The sequence below is a fragment of the Natator depressus genome, chromosome 6, assembly GCF_965152275.1.
Source record: "Natator depressus isolate rNatDep1 chromosome 6, rNatDep2.hap1, whole genome shotgun sequence".
Taxonomy (NCBI): Eukaryota; Metazoa; Chordata; order Testudines; family Cheloniidae; genus Natator; species Natator depressus.
This window is the reverse complement of record NC_134239.1, coordinates 25832364-25847613: the sequence shown is the minus strand read 5'-3', so window position 1 is coordinate 25847613 and position 15250 is coordinate 25832364. Positions and strand designations below refer to the sequence as shown.

General features: G+C 44.5%; 1 protein-coding gene across 3 annotated transcripts in view; it reads right to left on the bottom strand.

Moving 5' to 3' along the window:
* Window positions 1–15250, bottom strand: part of LSP1 (lymphocyte specific protein 1) — an 83949-nt gene that overhangs the window by 10891 nt on the left and 57808 nt on the right. For all 3 annotated transcript variants that reach the window (XM_074954845.1, XM_074954847.1, XM_074954846.1), the window contains 7 exons: window positions 14626–14851; window positions 13354–13482; window positions 9644–9687; window positions 8409–8490; window positions 7796–7936; window positions 6780–6860; window positions 5749–5863 (listed from right to left, as the gene is read on the bottom strand). In XM_074954845.1, coding sequence (XP_074810946.1) covers window positions 5774–5863; window positions 6780–6860; window positions 7796–7936; window positions 8409–8490; window positions 9644–9687; window positions 13354–13482; window positions 14626–14851 — 793 coding nt within the window. In that variant the 3' untranslated portion in view covers window positions 5749–5773. The remainder of the gene's footprint in view (window positions 1–5748; window positions 5864–6779; window positions 6861–7795; window positions 7937–8408; window positions 8491–9643; window positions 9688–13353; window positions 13483–14625; window positions 14852–15250) is intronic.

The following is a 15250-nucleotide window of genomic DNA, read 5'->3' as shown; positions in this document are numbered from 1 at the left end:
ACTCATCCTCTGAGCTCTCTCTCTCTGGAGCCTTCAGTCTTCTCCCAAACCTAAGCAAGCCCAAATGCAATGCACTAGGGATGTCCTAGCAGAGATATGGCCAAAGCATGTCTTGGCAAGGCCTTACAATTGGGGGGTTTTTTTTTAACCCATCAGTTCTCAAGCACTGTAGGAGACATGGAGGCTCCTCTGCCCTTCCCATGGCTTTCTGACATTCTATTGCATTTATTTTGATCACAGCTGCTCAGGTTTAACACATGGGGGGTGGGGTTGGTAAATATTAAGCAGCATTACACTGAGATCTGGTTTTTCTGGCTATTTGGGGGGGTTTGTTTTGTGGGTTGTTCGGTTTGTTTTTACTTGTTCACAGTTGTTTGCATCTCCATAGTCACCAGGCTTAGGGAGTGAGCTCACATAGGGTAAGCATGCAGCTATTTCCACTTCCCTAGTGAGGTTACCATAAGGGGGAATATTTCTGCATAGCTAATATAAGATAGTATATTTCACCCCAATGGGAAATTTGATACCTGCTTCTACCTTCTGCGCCTATACACAGGCTAGAGAGCTGGCTGGAATTTCTGATTCCAAACCAACAGCCTTTAAAAAAAACCCAACCACACAACCCACACTTTTTTTTTTTTTTTGGGGGGGGGGGGGGTGAAGTTTTATTTCTGAGAAGAAATGAAAACTGAAAATTCTCAGTGTTGAAGAGTCAGAACTCCAGTTTTTGCCCCTGGCCATTTTCCAGTAGCAAAAACGAAAAGAGGAAGGAAGAGGGAAATCCCCAAAAGAAGAATCTGAAAAATTTCAACGTTTTTCCATGAAACAATTGAGAAAATAAGAATTGCTTGGCAAAACGTACTTCCTATTTTTGGATCAGCTCTAATACGCTATACAGGTGGCCAGGGAGTTAAAATTCCACTGACACAGAAAGGTGGCTTGCTACAAGACAACATTGTACTGACCTAGGCTGAGAATGGAGGTATTTTGCTTTAGTTAAAATATATCTGTGCACATAGGCTGGTATTCTCAGGAGTCCAAGAGAGTTAGGCACCCAGATTCCATTGAATTTCAGTGAGATTTGGACATTTATCTCCCTTATGGTCTGTTGAAAAAATTCCAGCCTTATTTTTGGCTCAATCATTTAAAATCTTTCCCCAATTGCTATTTTGTTGTTAATTACATATTTACAGGGTGAGGATTCAGAAATGGCTCTGATTGCTCCTTTGGCCTAATCTATATACACAAAACTAATGAATTAACTTAGAGATTGGTTAAAAATCCTATCTAGTTGCATCAGTACAACCTCTAGAGTGGATGTAGTTACGCCTGTATAAAGGTGCTTATCCTTGTATAGTTTATTCATCTTTCCTTACAGGAATAGGTATACTGATATAAAGCACTTTTAGACCAATGTAATTACCTCAGAACTATTGGATTTTACCATGACTATCCCAGTATAGTCAAGACAGTCTAAACTAGAAAGTTGTATAAGGCTTTAGTGAACAGAAATCTCTACTAAAACTTTAAGACAATCCTTTTAAGCAGTACCTATTTTCTTCAAACTCTTCAAATACAGCACAAGGAGCTTGTCTTCCCTAGGAAGCTACAACCTGCATCATATGAATTAGAACATGATTTCACAACCAGCATAGACAGCACACAGGTAGTGTAACAACTTGTCTGCTGGTTGCAGGAAAGGTTTAGCCATGAGCAGTTGGAACAAACACTGAACACATGCTGTCCATGTTTAAACCAACTGCAAAGTCATATTAGTTAATGATGTCAAGTTTCAGGTGGTAGCCGTGTTAGTCTTTAAGGTGCCACCAGACTCCTTGTTGTTTTCGTGGGTACAGACTAACCCACTTTCTTCACAGATGCAACTGAAGAAGTGGGTTTTTACCCACGAAAGCTTATGCCCAAATAAATCTGTCTTTAAGGTGCCATTAGTTAACGCTGTATCAAGATAAGTGTCTTAAGTGGCCTGATTTTCTAGCAAAGTCAACGCCAAATTGTTGCCAAGAAGCTTGCCTCCGGTGAAGTCAAATTAAACTCAAATATAAATGGTTCAGGTCACTGATCTTTAAATCTGAAGATCGTGTTTATAAAAACATACTGGTTTGGAATTTTCAGGGAGGGAAAATAAACTGAGAGAGTCTCATTTTAACTCTGCATGACAAGGTTTCCAAATGCTTCCCCAGTTTTTTTTGTTGTTTTAGTTTGTTTCTGCATAGTTGCTTTGGGACGTCATCAGCTATTTGCAGTTTCCTGTAATAGTGGTCAAGAGTTCAGTTCTTCAGCCAGATGTCCTTGATTGGCGGCCCTTTTGTCCGATAGCATACAGTAGCCTCTTTCTAATGCCAAAACAAGTTTGCTTAAAAAACAACACAAACCAAAAACCAGAACCTAGAAACACAGAAAATCTATTTGTTGCCTAGTAATAGTAACTCCGCTGCAGCAAAGTTGGCACACACAAAGGACACCAATTACCATTGATGGGATCTGCATTATTAGCATCAAGTGGAGCAACTAACATTTATTACAGCTGGGAGGTTAGGCCAATTTGGCAAGAGAAGATCACTCAGTAGTTATTGAAATTTCAACCCACATTCTGTCCTATAGTGACAGTGACTCAGGGAACAAGGCAGGTCTCACAAAGATGAGAGGGAAGGTGCTTGTTTGTTTTAGCAGTTTAAAAAGGTGTACAACTGCTTGTTTTTTGCTGTGCCCCTCCCCGCCACCTCACTGCATTTGCAATGAAGCCCAGTCTGCTGCATAGGCAAAACAACTTGCCGGGAGCTCAGTTTCCAGAATGGAGAGTAGGCCAAAGCAGGCCACTCTGCATTGCTTAGCCCTACGACATATTTAGTAAAGGAGGGCTTGTTTCTGGAACCATGGACAGTGGAAAGAAGAGATCATGGATTTCCAGAGGGAACAGGAGACCTTTGGAACTGGCTGTATTAGCAATCTGCACTCCTACTACAAGCTGTCTCCTAAGAGGTAGTCGTTCAATGTATTAAGACCTCTGTTGATCAAGGTTGGCGGACACTGTGGATAGTTCTCTGAAAACATCCACTCAATGTGCAGCGGCAGTCAAGAAAGTGACCAGAATGTTGGGAATCGTTAAGAAAGGGATAGATAATAAGACAGAAAATATCATATTGCCTCAATATATATCCATGGTACACCCACATCTTGAATACTGCATGCAGATATGGTCGCACCATCTCAAGAAGAGATATATTGGAATTGAAAAAGGTTCAGAAAAGAGCAACAAAAATTATTAGGGATATGGAACGACTACCATATGAGGAGAAATTAATAAAACTGGGACTTTTCAGCTTGGAAAAGAGACTACTAAGGGGGGGGGGGCAGCAGGGGATAGGATAGAGATTTATAAAATCATGAGTGGTGTGGAGGAAGTAAGAAAGAGAGTTATTTACTCCTTCTCATAACACAGGAACTAGGGGTCACCAAATGAAATTAATAGTCAGCAGGTTTAAAACAAACCAAAGGAAGTATTTTTTTCCCCCACACAGTCAACCTGTGGAACTCCTTGCCAGAGGATGTTGTGAAGGCCAAGACTATAACAGGGTTAAAAAAAAAAAAAACCAACAACAAACTAGATAATTTCAGGAAGAATAGCTCAATCAACGGCTATTAGCCAAGATGGACAGGGATGGTGTCCCTAGCCTCTGTTTGCCAGAAGCTGGGAATGGGCAACCGGGGATGGATCACTTGATGACCTGTTCTGTTCATTCCCTCTGGGGCACCTGGCATTTGCCACTGTCAGAAGACAGGATACTGGGCTAGATGGACCTTTGGTCTGACCCAGCATGGCCATTCTTATGTTCCTATGTTCTTATGACATGTTGTGGAAAGAGAAAGGGGACGGCAATAACTAAACCCCTTCAATGTGTGGTTGAAGTTACTAAGGTATTATGTGGTGGCAGCCAAATCAGTAACTTTACAAGCCATCACTTGGAGACAACCTGTTGTTTCATGAGGCTGCCAAGAGGAAGTGGAGGGTGCGGGGGAGAACGCGCAACACCCTGCCCTGCGACACTTCATAGCGAGCCTTCCAGTGGCTTAAAAAGTGGCATCATGGGGCTCCCCATGAGCAGAAAAGCAGAGTGTGAAAGGGGACTGCGTGATGAGGAAGAGGGAGAGAAGTGCTAAACAAGATAGGTAGGGAGAGAAGACACACTCAAGACATGAAACAATCACAGAAGCAAGCGGAAGCAGAGGTGAAGCCCAGCACCCAAAGCCATTTCAACCTTTTTGTCTTTAAGTACCAAGATTTGGAGCCAGAAAAAGACTCTGAACTGCAGTACTGTGGGGCAACGGTGCCAAGCCCTCACCATTTAGAGTATTGGCTATGGCTGTCCTAAGGGAGGTCTAGTCATTGCCGGTTTGCCTTTTGAGGAGGGACTGAGTGATTCGGAAGGAGTCTAAATCTCCTAGACAGGCTCAAACTAATGAAGTGGTTTATTTCCCTGGATGGGGAGGAAAACCCCTTTAAGTGAGCAGCAGGAACTCAGATAATGAGGTTTAACCGCACCTAGGAGAGTCAAGCTCAGCAAGGCCAGGCTTAGCACATGAAAGGAGAGTACAGCAAGGGGAATCTATGTAGATTTAGAGGACAAGGTATATGATGAAAGCAGAGAGTTGAAGCAGGTTTTAGAAATGAGGAGCAGAGAGGTGGGTATGGTCACAAAGTGATCTATAGGCCTCCACGTCTGTATACACAATCCCATGGGATGGGAATGCGTGTGGTAATTAGGGAGGGATGGAAGAGGTGCTTTTGTAAAGACTGAGTGCTACATAAAGCTTGGAAAGTCAATAAAGATTTTATGAGAAGTCAAACTCTGGTTTTTCCTGCGCAGAGCGTCACTCAGCGTGCTTTGCCATTATCACACCACTCGGAACGAGCTCTTCTTTGCCCTTAAGTCATCTACTACTGGCCACTTAAAATAGCACAGGGAAATCTATTAATACAAGCACCAGGGTCCTCAGAGGGTGAGGAACAGTCTCTGGGTTTCAAGTGGGCACAGATAACATCTACGCTCTTCCCCTCCCTGCTTAACGTGACTAGACCGTTCCTTCTGCGCTACCCTGCTTTATCTAGAAACAGTGCACCTTTTCACAAGATCACTCCCCACCCCACCCCCAAGCATAGGCCTGATCCAAATGCCACTGAGGTCAATGAAAGGATTCCTATTGACTTCAATGGTCACTGGATCAGGTCCCATGAACACATTGGACACAGAGGACTTGGTCAGCTTCCATGACTATCTGGAATGAACTCCAACTACCCTACCCTACCCTCCCCCGCACCTACAGTTCTTACTCTTTACAGTATAAGAGATCCTATTAAGCCATGTCTAGTTCAACCAAGGCACTTTTACTCTGAGTGGGGCTGAGGTCAGTAGCTTCCATAAAATAGTCTGATCTGCCAGGTAAGTTTTCTAGCTGCAGCTAACATGGGCATCCTACGCTGCACAGCTGCTAGAAAGAATTTCTTCGTGCATGCCCTTCTCCTTCTACCCCAAAGAGGATTGTTTGCCAAGAAGTAGGAACCCACCTTTTGTCCATACAGTACCTTCCAACCCACTCAAGTCTGGCTGGCAACGTAGAATGTATAGGCTGAAAAAACAGGTTTTACGCTTATTGTGCTGAATCGTCCTAGCTGTCCTGCCAGAGAAGTACCAGGTGGTTCTCCTACAGTCAGAGGTTTTTCTCACCTACCTGGTTGATTGGTACTCCACACACGCTATTGCTCCGTTGCATCATCTATCAACACCTTCTTGTACTGGCCATGTCCAGTCGCTACAAACTTGTACTTCTTGCCAGAACCGGAGGTCTGAATGGAGGAAAGAAGTGAGGATTAGGGTCCTTCCTCAAGTGTCCATCTCAGCCAATGCAAATAATTCTTAATATTTAAGAAACTTAAAGAAGGAGTCAAACAAATTGAAGTCTGAGGAGCAGGTGAGGTTCTTGGACTTCAATATTTTAATGTGGCCCAGGTTCCCACATGGGGTGAGAGCTTACTATTGCATGTTCCTACCACCTTTTTGCCTAGACAACTACATACAATAAAATAATAATGGAGATGGATAATTATTGGAACTGTCAGATAATACAATTTTAAAAATCATCATACATCAATGGTAAGATGCAGCTCAGTCAAACCTCTCCAGTAACCCTATACCAAAAGGAAAGGCTGTATCAGAGTTGAACTTCTATGGAGCCAGGACTATTCTCAATCTTGGGTCAGTACCTTTTAATGCACTATACCCATGCACCCTTAGAGGCCTCTACACCTTTCAGAACTAGAAGGCAGCCAAGAAACAGAACCCCAGGTATCTAAGCCGCTCTGCACTTCCAGAAAATTAGGCTATTATTTAACAATTTTAAAAAACTTAACGATTAGCCCAACCTGTAGAGTTTCAATCCAAATGCAAATGATATCAGAGTTTGGGGGGGGGCGGGGGAGAGAAGAGGAGAACCTTGGGCTTTCGTCCCAGCCCTTCATTAAATTAGTGGAGATGTTTCTTATAACAGATACATTTAGAAAAGACGACAACATGCCTTCTTGTTACTGCCATGGAGGACACCTCCTTTGGCCTAGGCCTTTGCTTCCGTTAGTAGGCAACCTCAACCCATGCTCCAATATACAGGCATCCTTGTGACCTAAGGGAGAATTCTCTTGAACAAACTCAGCCCCAATACCATAAAGTAAGTGCTATAACAGAGACACCTAGGGAGAAGCTACTTACCTTGATGTTGCCTTCATTTTTGGGGGTACCCTTCTGTTCCCACATGCTTCGCTTATTCACAATATCTCCAGCCACAATATCCTGGGGACACAAGAATGAATCTCATCACCCTGCCACCAACACAGCTGAAAGCTGCCTTTGTTCCTTTCACACTTACTGAAGCCACCTGCCCAATAACTATGCTATGTGGCTATGTGTTTGGGTAGAGTCACACTGGGAAGGAATATGGCTGCATAGCAGGGGCATAAGACTCCCTTTTCTTAACCATCCTCCAACATTTGGTATTTTAACAGGACACTGGATCTAAGGCCCAACATGTAGGTTTTATAGGGAAAAGGGTTTACAATATTAAGAAGTTTTTTTCCTAGGAAGCTTTAAGTGAAGCAGTTTTCAAAGAGACATTTTTGCCTTGAGCCCTTTGCAACCTAGATGTTGCAGCATTGTGCCAGCACTTGAACCAGAAAATGCAATTCACTAGAAATGGAGAGTAACTGCTTTCCATTGTTCAAATTTACCACTTGCCTGTCCCTTGGATTAGACCCCACTGAGCCATCGATACGAAGCAACTGGGGTGGCTCTTAGTGCAGACAAGGAAACAACTGTTTTCAGCCATTCAGTTTAACTCCACTTCAAGCCGGGATAAATAAAACCAGTTTCCTTGGTATGTGCACTCTTGTAGCTGGGGCTAATCCAGGTACGGACAAAGCTTTAGTGAATTATAGGAAGTAGAGACAGAACATCTGAAAGTTTTAACGTGGATGTCAATAGAAAAGGGGAAGAATGGGGTTTTAACCTGACATTGCTACTCCTGATACCATTGTCCTTTCAAGTCCCTACTCCACAGTGATATGCACCTGAATAATTTGAGTAAACCCAGCCAACCATGTAGCAGGGTAACTTTTCTTTCTGAAGTTCATGCTGTTAGACACAGGTGCAGCCCTCTGACATGAAACAAAGAGCTATACCCCTTCTCCTGCAGTAGAGTTGGCTGGGCATATAAACCTCAGTAGTCTTACCTTACAGGATGGCGACTTAACAGAGGACTGAGCTGCAACCTCTCCAGTCTCCCAGAGGTTTTTTGTGCTGGCTACAACCATGCTTGTGGTGGCAAGTTCAAGGGAAGATTGTCGGACGAGTTTCTGAACCTTCTCGGATGTCTGGAAACGAAGCAAATCAAAGTGAAAGTGTTCCGAGCACTTGCAGATTTTTGTGAATAGCTTCTTGGGGAAGGAGGTTGTAAATTATCATTCCGATAGATACATTAACTACAGAGTCAAAGGACAGAAACAAATAAGAACATGGAGGCTAAGTAGAAGAACATTGTGCCCATTCAGGACAGAGAAATGCAGGGACGAGACAGCCCTAGTCTGGTATAGTAAGATATGAGAAAATGGCTTGTTCACATCTCCAGTGCTCCTGCTCAAAAGCCACAAGATTCCTTATCCTGACGAATTAAAGAGCATGGAGGGATTTAGGAAGATTAGATTCAATCCCTTCCAGTATTATTATAGCTAGCTGCTAGGGCGGAGTCTACAAAGACCAAAGAAGGTGAGGACTATCCAGAACAGAATAGAGCCTATATGGGGCTGGGGGCCGAGAGCGTGCCACCTATGTGATTGAGCGCATCACCTCAATGGCATGAGTGTACTGCTCCAGTCTGTCATCAATCTTGGAAACAGGAAGTGGTGGCTGAGTCTTCTTCACGCTGTTGCTAGAGAAAGAAGGAAGGAGGAATTAAGTCTTATTGCTTTAAGCTCATCAGAGTGAGGTCTACCCACGCCTCTTTTGGGAAGAAGCCACTAGTTTCCTCCCATCCCCCCCGAAAGTCACAAATGCTGGTTCTGAAAGATGTTCAAGTGACCCACTAAGCAATAGGACACTGTTCCCCCTCAACCCACTGTTAGGATATAGATATTCAGGCCTGTCTGTAAAGGCCTGTACTTTAAGAATTTAGGGGTATTCTTATTACTTGGCTAGTTAGAGGTATAAAAGAAAGAATCAAAATCACTGTCTGCTGGTGTAAGGGCCTTCTCTTACTGTGACAGTCTGAGGCCCTGTGCTTAGGCTAAGGCCTTTGGCTAAGCAGCAGAGGCAGCCATAAGCCAGGAAGCAAACAGTCACATCCTCACATTCCAAACTAGTCACATTGAAAGAAGGTGCTATTGGGCTGTCCTGAATACAATCCTGTCCTGAATACAATCCTGTCCTGATAATTCCTATCACCTCCAGAGAAAGGGAAGTGCCTAGAAAATGTAAAAGGAAACTTAGTTTGATAGCATCCTGTCTGGCAAGAACTCACTTATCAATAGCTGGGATGTGAAATCCTCAGTTCTGTATTGTTTTGTCTTTATAGTTCCCACTTTGCTATTGTTTGTCTGTATAATCTCTGCCTGGTTCTGTGATTGCTTCTGTCTGCTGTATAATTAATTTTGCTGGGTGTAATCTAATGAAGGTGGTGGGATATAATTGGTTAGCTAATCATGTTACAATATGTTAGGATTGGTTAGTTAAATTTCAGTAGAATGATTGGTTAAGGTATAGCTAAGAATATTACTATATAAATTAGGGGCAAACAGGAAGTAAGTTGGGATTCGAAAATAAGGAAAAAGGAACTTGTATTTAAGCTTGCTGGAAGTTCACCCCAATAAACATCGAATTGTTTGCACCTTCGGACTTCGGGTATTGTTGCTCTCTGTTCATGCGAGAAGGACCAGGGAAGTGGGAGAGTGAAGGAATAAGCTCTCTAACACCCACGATCACTTGAAATTGTGCCTTTGGTTCAGGTGCGGGTCTGTGTTACAGTAATACCAAGTCAAAGCCCAGTGAAGAATTACCACCAGGTCATTCAGTGGAAGGAGAATTACCTTTTCTTTATGGAGCGGTTCAGGGATTCAGTTCGGTCTGTGATCTAAATGGGGAGAGATGAGAAAGAAGAGACATCAGTTTTCCCTGCTGCCCCGAGTCCCTCATCTTAATTGGTCATAACTCAAATCAGTGAGTTCTCCCCACCCCTGAGAAATTTGGGTAGTTTCAAAACTATCTTGTTTCCGCCCATCTCCCTACCTATACCCTGGAATGACTGAACCAGTCAGCCAGCCCCTGGGGTGTCCCTAAAACTCCCCACTTTGCAATCAAGAGGTGGCAACTTCTTCTGCAACAGCAATGATGGTAGATGCAGGAGATCTGATGGTGCTGGACAAGTTCTGGATATGGCTTCAAAGTGGATGAGCTATCAGGAAAGCGAGCTTCCAGAGCATCATAGGATGAACAGCAAAGAGTCAAACATCTGTATTTTAAAAAGCTTCCCCCACAACGTCTCCAGCCCAGTGATTCCCCCATCTCGAAGGAAGAGTCACATATAGGGCAGAGTGCAGGAGGAAAAGCTGCATGACACCTGTACCTCGTCCATTCACCACTGAAGCCACAGCCTGATCCTGTTCTCTGAGGGTCACTAATTCCTCTGGCCACAGGAGCCACTAACATGCATGTGGGCTGCCAGTGTAAGCAGTAACCTGACCACCAAGCTTCCCTCCTCCTATCCCATCATATTCCAGCACATGGGTGACCCTGGGGCCAAGCTGCAGGGCCTCTCCACTGTAAGACTCACATAGGCTCTTGGTGATGAGGAGAATGGAAGGGGCAGGTATAGAAAGGTAAAGAGAAGAGCAAAAAAAAAACCATAAAAGCAGGAAAAAGAGGAAGATGGACAGAAAATGGCATCGTGACAGAACATAGTTTGCACTGGCCATTCCACTGCAAGAAGGCTCCAAGACAGGAGTGATTTAACCAGCAGCGCCTTCTGGCAAATCAAACCCTATTGAAAAGTTTACTTACAGAAGGACTTGTACAAGAAATTAGCCCAAAACAAGCTGTGCACTCACACACCAAGGTGCAGCAGATGAGCTTACATATCCCACAAGCATCTGACAAGACAAACTTGTCCAATCGCTGTGTGGACATACGCAAGATACATTAGAAGAGGCTGTTTGTAGACGCCCTCAAGCTCTATTACTTTAAACGGGGATGCATTAGGATGATCGTTCTGCTGGTTTATAGCATACTTGTTTGGGAGTATTCTCTGTAAAATGCACCTCTCACTGAGCAGTTCATATCACGTCCATTTTCTGCTCTGGAAAATTATTCCATTATCAGCAGGGCTCAGCCTGTCAGAGCTGCAACATTTCAGAGGCTGGGGAGTGTTTGCAGTTTGAGCTCAGGACTGTGAATCCAGAAACAGAGAATCAGCCCTCTATTCCCAGCTCAAGCAGCAAGTTAATTGGCAACTTGGGCAGGCTGTAGATCACCATCTGTGTCTGGGCTTCCAAAGAGTAGCGATAGCACATCACAACCCGCATCTGTTGGGTATTTACAGTAATTTTTGTAATCCTTGGAGGAGAGGCACTATACAGGAACAAAGGATTGCTCTATTGTTCCATTCCCCCACCAAGAGTCCAGCATTAACACTGCTCGCACGTCCAGAGAGCTATTACAAGTACAAACCGGAGAAGTTGCTTCATTTCTGCATGACACTCCAAAGTCTATTCACAGCCTTTCTGCACTGCTCATTTACCGGAACCCTGCTCCCCAGCCCAGACCTTCACACTGATGAACTTTCTGAACTCCTCGATTCATTTAGAGGACAGAAGGGAACACTATAAATATCTAGCTGACCTCCTGGCTCCAGGCCATGAAGAAAGTCTGTGGCAAGACTTCGGGTACCTAACGTCCCTTCTTCTGTGGCTGGTTACTTCATGCCTTGAGAACCCCTTCATTCCTCCATTGCTTTCATTTTTTAAATCCCCCTTTCCTGGCTAAAGAGGCCTTTGGAGTATCAGACTGCTACTTGTTACGCTGAGACCTCACACACCCACCCAGGAACTCTGGATCTAAGAGACATGAGCTTCAACTGCCTGAGCTAAAGGAGCAAGCTTCCCCGTCTCACGCCAGTAGACACTATTGTGGTTAAATAAGAGTATGTCCTAAAGCTTGTGCTCTAATAAATTGGTTAGTCTCTCAGGTGCCACAAGTCCTCCTTTTCTTTTTGCCGATACAGACTAACACGGCTGCTACTCTGAAACCTGTCCTGATCCTATGTTTCTCCCCACAGGCTCATGCCTTTCCAAACCAGTCCCAGCCTGGAACGATTCCATTCTTGGTTTCTTATGGATGATCCAGGCTTTTAAATATATATTTTATAGTTTAAACAAAATTCCTTCCACTGCTTGTGCACAAGTCCTTTCTGCTTTGCAAAGACTGTGAGCACCTCTCTCCCCTGAATGAATGCGTGTACAGCCTGATTGGTGGGGAAGCTTCCCCACCAACGTCATAAAGGCCCCTTCGGAGGCAGTATTTAACCCCTTCTCTGCTGGATATTTAACCCCTTCCCTGCTGTGTATGGGATTGGTCATAGCAACAGTTCCCTAGGAAGGTATAGGTATTTGGGGGTTACTCTGCAAGAGAGCTTCTGTCCCTAGTATCAAAGGTAGGGTGGGATTTTTCAGAAGCACAAGCCCTACTTTGCTCTCACTGAAGTCCATGGTTAAGCTCCAAAACTAGATTGTTTCTCTTTTGCCACCCACTCTGCTCAGTGCAGTGAGGGTTTTTTCTTCCTGGCTTGATAGTCACACACATTCCCATCACTCGTCACAATGCAAACAGACTGGGGCCAGAATCCAGGTAGTTCTATTGCTCCCCAGAAGTTTGATTTTTATTCTTAATGTTTCCTGTAATGTAACAAAGCTTTGCTCCCTGTCTGAGCAGCTCCTCCGACAGTTACAGACGAAACACTCCCCTTGCTACATGTTTCTTGTCAACACCTTTTGAAAGTGTTATAACTCTTCCTGACCAGGCAACCTTGAGTCACATGCAGGTAGCATGGGGTTTAAGAGTCACAAAGGGAGCACAATGCTAACAGGTGCTTAAGAAGCCACCCGAACGCTCAGCCATCACCCCAAAGATGAATGAAATCTGCATGCACTGGACTCCTCACTCTCCATCCTAATCCGTGACCAACAAGATCAACTCTGACAGGAGAAGAGCCATTTTCCCCATACACCTACCATATCTGGATACACAGGGCTGCATATCCACAGGACATTGAGGGGGAAGTGTATAAAGCAGACCCAGTATTACATGCTAGGAAACAAGACAGACTATCAGTTTGATTAAATTCATGAATGTTGAAGATGGCCAAGGTTACTACTATTTTGTATTATAAAAGTTCTTAGAGGCCCCAGTTGAGACTAGGACACCATTGTGCTAGGTGCTGTACATCCCCATAGGGAGAGGCAATCCCTGCTCCAAAGAGCTGACCGTGTAAGTAGACAAGCCAGACAACAGATGGAGAAAGGATTACACCCATTTTACAAATGAGGGAGAGAGAGAGTAAGTGACTTTCCCAAGGTCACACTGGAAGTCTGTTGAGCTCGCAAGTGAATCCAGATCTCCTGAGGTCTTAAGTATTAGACCATCTTTCCTCCCAACTACATAGCCACACCAGTCAGGTCTCTTCTCACTAAGGTTTAGTCCAGCTCTAAGTGCACTTGCGATTCAGAGCACTCTTAGTAGCATGTACCGTTGTGGAACTCGCTGGGGACTGGCCATCACATTGTTCATCCTCTTCCCCTTCCACGCTGGAGGTGCTCGGAGCTTTCTGGCGTTTTTCTGGTGTCTCCTCCTCCTCATTCCTCCTCCTCTTTTTCTCCTGAATGCAAAGAATGAGCAGATCAGGAGCAAAGCCGATTAAACGCCCACTGTAACAAGTGTCAGATCCACCCCCAAAAATGAAACTTTGGGCAAAGACACTGAGCTTTCTTTCACATGTAAAAAATTCATTCTCCCAGTTATCATTTAAAAAGACAACATTTTTACAGGTGAAAGGTCACAAAATGAACTGGTGAGGCATTCTGCATGAGTTTTCACAAAGACATTTCCCACCAATTTTGCCCAGCCCCCATCAGAAAGGAATATATATCCTCACTCTCAGGCAGGGGACAGGGAAACTAACGAAATTTATTCTGAGGGGCTATGAAGCCATACCACCCCCTAATAAGAGGGATGTCATGATATATGCAATCACAGTCCATCTTAAACGTTTATTACAACTCAGAGTGACACAGACAGGCTTCCATACAGCTTGAGTTCCAGCTTTGTCTCCCTTGTTTACCAGGGCCACACCACGCCTTGAACTATATACAGCACAGACACCCCTAGGGGATGGAAGGCAGCAATGCTGGACCCCAATTTCAGATCTATTAGTAGATCAGGCCAAGGCTTCTCAGAGCATGGGACAAAAAAAAGGGGGGGGGGCATGGTTCTGAACACACAGGTTCAGAATTTCCTTAAGAGTCCTATATCTGTGGCTTTGTAGGACTGGAGAAACTGTGACACTCTCCGTAATGAATGATTATGAGAGAAGGCAGAACACATACACCACAGCAGAGAATTAGAACACAGAATTACAGGCCTTGTGGTGCTACTTGTCAGAGCAGCACTAGTTCTCCATTATGTGCAGTGACTGATTTTTGGGAGGGGGGAGGAAGAGGGGAGGAGGGAAGAAAGGAGCCAGTAAACACGAAAGTGGCATCTGCACACTTAAGCTATGTGTAACTGGGGGTGCTTGCATAGCTGCAGCTATACCAATGCAAACTGCCGGGGTAGACATGCTGCACCATCATAAGGAAGAGCGTACGCTAGTGTGACCCTTTAAGCTACTGGGATAGGTAAGTATCACAAGTACAAGCCCTGTTTTACACATTGCTGCGATGCGTCTACCCCACACGGATGGTCCCCCATGAAGTCACAGCCATACCAAGAGAGATCACAGATCCAATATTTCTGCTCTGACCTCCTGCCCAGCTTTCTCCTCCTCCTCTTCTTCCTCCTGCTGCTCTTGAATGCATTCTGCCTCAAAAAGTTGCTGAGGCTCCTCTGTCTCCAGCGGCTCCTGCCTCATCTCCTCATTCTCCCCGGGAATCTCCTCCGGGCCCTCCTGATTCAGCTGGACCTGCTCCAGCTTGACTTCAGCTTCCCTCAGACCACTGTCCTCTTCCTCATAGGAGTGTCTTGGAGACCTAGAGGTGGGGAGGGGAAGAAGCCTTTGAGAAGGGAAAGAAGTGTTTCAAACCCACTGAAAATCTGATGTCCCGTACCTTTAAAACGCCAGCTATAATTGTAATAGCCCAATGGGAGCTCTAAAAATACTGTGCAAATACAAATGTACTCATTAGTGCACGTCGGTTTTGGTTTAATGAGAAGCTAGTGCATGGCAGAGCAAGTCAGTAGAACAGTAAGAAGAATTACAAACACTTTCGGGAAGTTTATACTAAGACATGGATGAAATCCTTCAAAAACAGAAGGCAAATCAGGTCTACTCCTTTATCATTGTTTGCATTGTGGTGGCACATGGAAGCCCCAACTTAAAACAGAGGCCCCACTGCACCAGGTGCTGTACAAGCAGAGCATGAGGTAGC